Source organism: Bombina bombina, chromosome 2, assembly GCF_027579735.1.
Source record: "Bombina bombina isolate aBomBom1 chromosome 2, aBomBom1.pri, whole genome shotgun sequence".
Classification (NCBI taxonomy): Eukaryota; Metazoa; Chordata; class Amphibia; order Anura; family Bombinatoridae; genus Bombina; species Bombina bombina.
Genome location: NC_069500.1, coordinates 370,031,886 through 370,039,281, shown reverse-complemented (window position 1 = coordinate 370,039,281; position 7,396 = coordinate 370,031,886). Strand labels below are relative to the sequence as shown.

At 37.4% G+C, this 7,396-nt stretch overlaps 1 protein-coding gene across 12 annotated transcripts in view; it reads left to right on the top strand.

Annotated features, from left to right (window-relative positions):
• Nucleotides 1-7,396, top strand: part of NCOR2 (nuclear receptor corepressor 2) — a 1,025,928-nt gene that overhangs the window by 469,575 nt on the left and 548,957 nt on the right. For all 12 annotated transcript variants that reach the window (XM_053701833.1, XM_053701839.1, XM_053701838.1 and 9 more), the window contains exons 7-9: nucleotides 308-364; nucleotides 887-939; nucleotides 1,125-1,191. In XM_053701833.1, the coding sequence (XP_053557808.1) occupies nucleotides 308-364; nucleotides 887-939; nucleotides 1,125-1,191 (177 nt within the window). The remainder of the gene's footprint in view (nucleotides 1-307; nucleotides 365-886; nucleotides 940-1,124; nucleotides 1,192-7,396) is intronic.

The window sequence follows — 7,396 nt, the reverse complement described above, 5'->3', positions numbered from 1 at the left end:
TAATCTAATTTCTGGCACTTTAGTGGTACTGTATACTTTAGGGAAGTATTTTTAAACTCTGTTAAATTATTAGGCTTTCTCGTGAATGGTTTCTAAAATACTTATTAAGTTCTCATGTTTTAAGGAAATACTATTATAAGAAATATTTAGAAATATTTCTGTATTTCTAAATATGCTCTTCTTGAAAGTAACTTGATTTACAGAATACTCTTAAACTGATGATCATTTCTCTTTCATGTGACAAATTATTAATCTGCACAATACACTTCTATCATATACATCATTTAACCTTCTTTTGACTTTTCAGAAAAAAGCAGAGGCAGCTCACCGGATACTAGAAGGGCTTGGACCTCAAGTTGAACTGGTAAGTACCCTCTAAAATATCATACATTTTCTGATATTATAGAACCATAGAAGTTAGAAGATTTCAGAGAATCATTTTTGTGTTTTGTGCCTGGAAAAATCTGAAGTCATGGACATTTCTAGTCTATAATTTATTTTTATTTTTTAAGTTTTTATTTGATATTACATAACATCATGTGACAAAGTAGTTTAACAGATATGTGAAAGCATAAATGCATTGTAGACATAGAACAATATTGACAAACAATTAACCTTGCATTTAAGACAAACATATAAAAAAAGAAAATAATTCAGAATTCCCAAATAGTGTGTGAGGATATATAACTAGACGATATTAGAATCTGTGATCCTGTTGAGCTCCCAAGAATATAGGTCGCATTGCTTGGTTACAAATGGAGATGAGTCTTAGTCCGTTAATTCTATGTTACCTTGTATTCTTCCCATATTAAACATAATGCAAGATATTTGTCTATCTTTTTGTATTTTATATAATGTCTATAATTACATTGTATTGTCATTTCAGCCTTTGTACAACCAACCTTCAGATACCAAGCAGTACCATGAGAACATTAAAATGTAAGTTAACTTTGTATATTGCAATATCCAGCTTTAAATCCATGACATTAGTTTATGACTCTCTTTCATTTAATCAGGGTATAAATTACATTCATTACTATATCATGTGCTCATCTATGTTATTGTCTGGTTATCCAAGGGACTATTCACCCATTCTAATATGCTTCACCTCGCCTATATTTTAGAAACCAGACGATGCGGAAGAAACTGATACTGTACTTTAAGAGAAGGAATCATGCACGCAAGCAGTGGGTAAGCTATTTGTTTTGCTGTCACATAATTGAATAGTTTGAGTCATTGAACAGATGAAAAGCATATTCATAATGATTATTTAGATAGGGAAGTCTTTTTAAAATGTATAAGCAGGGGTGTTGATAAGCTCTGGAAAATATTTGGGGCAAGTAGCCAAAACCAAACTCAATAGCTCTCCATCTCCCCTTTTGGCTCTTCTCTATTTTTTTTTTTTGGTATCAATTGTTAAAGGTCATTAAAGGGATACTAAACCCAATTGTTTTCTTTTATGATTCAGATAGAGCATGCGATTTTAAGCAACTTTCTAATTTACTCCTATTATCATTTTTTCTTTGTTTTCTTGCTATATTTATTTAAAAAGCAGGAATGTAAAGCTTAGAAGCCAGCACATTTTAGGTTCAGCACCCTGGATAGCGCTTACTTATTGGTAGCTACATTTAGCAAACCAATAAGCAAGCATAACCCAGGTTCTGAATAAAAAAATGGACTGGCTCCTAAGCTTATATTCCTGCTTTTTAAATAAAGATAGCAAGAGAACGAAGAAAAATTGATAATAGGAGTGAATTAGAATGTCGCTTAAAATTGCATGCTCTATCTGAATCATTAAAGAAAAAAATTGGGTTTAGTATACCTTTAAATACAGTAGAATTGCATAATCAACAAATACATAATAAAAAAGACAATGCAAAGGCACTTAGTTTGAATTTCAATTGAAATGAGTAGAAGATTTTTCTCTCACAAATTTAAAGGTTAGTTTCATTTTCCTCTCCCTGAATTATGTGCTAACCATCAGCCAATCGCAAAATGCATATACGTATAGCCTTGGAATTCTTGCACATGCTCAGTAGGTACCTCAGAAAGTGTGCATATTAAGACTGCACATTTTGACAATGGAAGTAAATTGGAAAGTTATTTTTCAATTGTATCTGAAACAAGAAAGTTTAATTTTGACTTTAGTGTTCCTTTAAGCTTATTGTCAGTAATCACTCATAGCAAAGAATCCCAAATACTGGTTTATTTTTCACTCTGTATTTATGCTATTTATACACTTGTATGTTCACCCTACTGTTTTTATTACTCATTTATTCTAATGCTGACATAGTCATAAACAGTCCCTCTAAAGTCTAAATTATGCTCAAATTGACGCATCTGCTCTTGCATTAGACACCAACAATTGGACCATTTATCTGCAAATCCATGATGACACAATGGGACGTACTGGAGAACAACGCTGTACTTTAGCCCCTTTTTAGCTTTTTAACATAGCTAACATATAGTGTGCATGTGCCTTAATAAGAAGTAGTGCTAAATATATTATATGTATAATATTTACATTTTTATATAAATTAATATATTTTATTTGTTTTGAAAGAAAGGGCAAAATGCAAGAGGCTGAAAAAAAGAATACGCTGCTAAAATATAATGTATATGAACAGATCTAAAAATGTTTAGTATAAATGCAATTATATCCAATAGAGGTGCCTTTGTCTTTCTTGGTCCTATAGTGTTAAAAACAGTATTTAAACCTTAGTCTAAAAAGTCTGATTGGGCAGAATATGGTTAAAAGAAAAAAAGCTAATTAGCATCAGGTTGAGGTGCCGACGGCGCAGTGTTTTGGTGCCAAAGGACGGCTTAATGTTTCAAGGCACGAAAGAGCAGACGCTGATCCTGCAGAATACAAGGTAGAATTAATTAAAAGTACAGAAGCGTAACCACTTTCTTTCCTGACTGATCATTGCAGCCTTCTGGGAGAATAAAGTTTGCTCCTGCCAGCTGCATTTAAGTTTGGAATATAAACCCAGATTAAAGGAGCAATCCCACTTAGCAAGTAGTGCTGGAGTTTTTACCATATAACCTTCCTACTAACCTGCCTAACAGACATCCAGCTTCTGCTATTACCATTATACTATTTTGTTAATAGTCTTTGTGTATGGGCGTGAAAATGCAGCTCATTTCCCCAATGCTTTATGGCCCTGATACAATGCTGCAAGGTGTAGTAGGTGAGTACTGTACTAGCAGCTGTAATGCCAACCAAGGACATATTACAACTCATTCTTACCAAATCAGCAATCCCAGCACTGCATAAAGCTTTCTAAAGGTGTGTTGTCATGGGATTCGTTCTCTTTCTTGTTACTTCTTTTGTTGATCTCAGAAGGGGCAGTAACAAAATTAAATGGACATTAAACACAAAATAAATGCTTAGTAGAATGATGTATTTGAAGCAAAGATTTACCTTAGACAAATATGCAGCTTTGTGTTTTACTATCATCATGTTTTTGGTCCATAAAGCAATGGGAGCTGCCTTAATTTCCTTCTCTGCTGAGACTAATTAGGGACAGATATAAATGGGTCACTAGAGTGTACAACTAATGGCTGCATGGGATATAGCAGTGTTAAGTTTGGAGTCTACACTTTCATTTTTAATGGGAATTGGAATTTCCATAATTTTCTGAATTAAATTACAGGAAAAAGTGGGGAAATGCTGAAGGGATATGTCAAGTTGCTTTTACTAGATACAATTAAACATTTTATATTTCAGTCTTAGGGTTTAATGACTCTTTAAACAGACCGTGGTTCCGGAGGCAGCAGCCAGCCTCACACTGCTTCCCCACACCCCTCTGCCAAGCTCCGTATACCTCAAGCACTCCTGTCACTGCCAGAAACAGCCCGACCAAATAAGGAGAGAATGGAGAGCAACTTGGTTGCAACTTTGAGAACTGAGTTTGTTTAAGAGGGCTTGAGTTTAGCGCATATGTGCTATCAGTTGCCTGCTTGCCTGTCTGGCTGTTTAACAAAAGTACTGCCTGTCTGGCTTCCAGAACTTAATGTCCCGGACGTCGGCCGATACAATTCATACAACCCTGTATAAAGTACAAAATGACTGCAGCGGTACCTGGGCTCACTGAGCTGAGGTGTAAATATCAGAACATTTTTGATGTGCCTTTTTTTTGCAAGGATAGCTTTTGGAAATCACACATACATCCCTGAGAAATAATAAAAGCAAGATTTGTATAAGATGTGGTCTATTTCCCTTTGCAGTGCTTAACATATGGTGAACAAAGGGCAATTGTTTTAAAATAAATTATCTAATGATGTAAAGCAGGGTTCTTGAAACTTGTTTTTCTAAGGCCCAGTGCCATGATAACACATACCTTTGTGACCCTACACAAACTCTCATACAACACACACACACCACACACACTCTCATACAACTAACACACACCACACACATTCTCATATAACACACACTACACACACTCTCATACAACACACACACCCTCTCATACAACACACACCACACACTCTCATACAACACACACCACACACATTCTCATACAACACACACACCCTCTCATACAACACACACCACACACACTCTCATACAACACTCACACACTCTCATACAATACACACACCACACACACTCATACAGCAGACACACACCACACACACTCTCATACAGCACACACACCACACACACTCTCATACAACTCACACACACCACACACATTCTCATACAACATACAACACACACACCCTCTCATACAACACACACACACCACACACACTCTCATACAACATACACACACTCTCATACAACACACACACACCACACACACTCATACAGCACACACACACATCACACACACTCTCATACAACACACACACCACACACATTCTTACAACACACACCACACACACTCTCATACAACACACACACACTCTCATACAATACACACACCACACACACTCATACAGCAGACACACACCACACACACTCTCATACAGCACACACACCACACACACTCTCATACAACACACACACACCACACACATTCTCATACAACACACACCACACACACTCTCATACAACACACACACCCTCTCATACAACACACACACACCACACACACTCTCATACAACATACACACACTCTCATACAACACACACACACCACACACACTCATACAGCACACACACCACACACACTCTCATACAACACACACACCACACACATTCTCATACAACACACACACCACACACATTCTCATACAACACACACCACACACACTCTTATACAACATGCACACCACACACAACACACACTCTCATACAACACACACACTCTCTTACAATACACACGACAACCCATTAAACATGGTGTTGCAACCCAGTAATGGGTCCTGACCCGTGGTTTTTTAAGAATCCTGATGTAGAGCATTTTATTTTTGCATTTGAATGTCCCCTTAAAGCATTACATCCCTGAAATGAAGTCACATTTTTTTGGTTGTTGGAGTTTGCTTTAACCTTGACCACTATTTTTTGTTTAAATGTAAACTATAAAATATGTCCATAAACTTGAAGCCAAACCAAAACATTTGAGACTCAACATTTCACTTTTTTGTAGTTCTACTTTACACTAAATAGGCCACTCAATTATGTAACTCTTTATTGAGCTAAATATCTCCAATACCTACATTATTGTAGGTGATTTACTAAAACGAGGAGCTCCTCAAATTTAATGAATCATCTCCACCACAGTATAACACAAATTAATGGGGGTTTTTGCTTGCCCTATTTCTTTCCTAAGACATAGAGAGTCCACAACGTCATTCCAATTACTAGTGGGATATTCACTCCTGGCCAGCAGGAGGAGGCAAAGAGCACCACAGCAAAGCTGTTAAGTTTCACTTCCCTTACCCATAACCCCCAGTCATTTTCTTTTGCCTCTGTCAATGGAGGAGGTAAAGTTCGGTGTCTGAAGATATATTTCCTTTTCTTGGTACGTTTCCCTGCAAGCAAGGATTTGGGTTTAGCTGTATCCTTGTTAATCTCTTGAGTAAGAGTAGTGGTGGCTTTTAGGCAGTTATGAAGTGTTGAGGTGGTCCTTACTTGGTTTCCTAACACTTTGCTGCCCTAGTTATAGAAAGCCAGAGTTGGTTACTCTGTTCTTTCTTTTTCTACAGGTCTATGTGAGGAGTATGTGTCTTTTCACACCTTGTAAGCTGTCATCCTGCTTGACAGCTGGATTGCAGGTAAGTGCTTTTGTCTTCTAGGTAGAGACTTGCACTTAAAAAAGATTTTGCTGCATCTATTATTTGGGACACATTATATCCTTTGTAAAGGATATTAATAGGCAGGGTGCAGGCACTTTAAAAATGTGGCTAATGGAGACTAAGGGGTTAATCTTTTATTTCAGTATATAAAGCATTTCCCTTATTGTGTTTTTTTGGAGGCTTATGTTTTATTTGATTGGTTAAACTGTCTGTTTTCAGAAATGCATGCTTTTTATGTTGGCTGCACAGTTTCTCATTGGATGGTCATGTGACCCACTCTTCCACTTTCAGTTTTCTAAGCAGAGTGGCGTCTTCAATATTGCCCACATATCCAGGGTTTTCTCGATCGGCAGGGGCATCCACTGTCGTCTTCTATTTATCATATATAACGGAGGTCAGGTAAGACTCCTCACTCAGTCTAAGGTGTAGAGGGCCTGATTTAGTTTTTGTTTAACAAATTTTTCTATAACGTTAATGCTCTGAGGTAACAAGTATTCTTAAAGTTGTAGTAGAATTTTTAGTTGGTATTATGGACATGGATCAAGACTCTTTGTCTTTTTGATACATGCTTGTTATACCTAGAGACACAAATTGTTTTGCCCATGCAATTCTGTGCTGCATGCTTAGCTAGAACTCTTGAATGTAAAGATAGATTGTTGCCCTCTGAGCCCAATGTCTCTCAGGATGATGCTGTTCAGGCTATGCCACAGCTTTCTCCTCAAACGTCCCAAGCCTCAATGGCGTCACATACAGTGCCCTGCAGTTCCTCTCAGCCTCCTGGAGGAGTTTATTTGCCATCAGATTTTGCTGCACAGATATCCTTGGGGGTATCTGTGGCATTATCTGTCTTTCCTATGTTGGGAAAACGCAAGAGGAAATCTAAACATTTGTCAGAAGTTAAGGTGTCTGTCCCTCCTGCTGCCGTGAAGGTTGACCCCCCCCCCCCCCCCTCATAAGTATGATGAGGTGGATATTTTGGTAGCCTCTGAGGGTGAAATATCAGATTCTGACAGTATAATTCCTTTGTCTGATCCTGAAGAAGTAAACTTCAGATTTAAGCTTGAACACCTCTGTGTACTGTTAACGGAGGTTTTGGCTACTTTGGACGACTCTGACACTTCTGTTGCTGTCAACAATAAGAAATCTA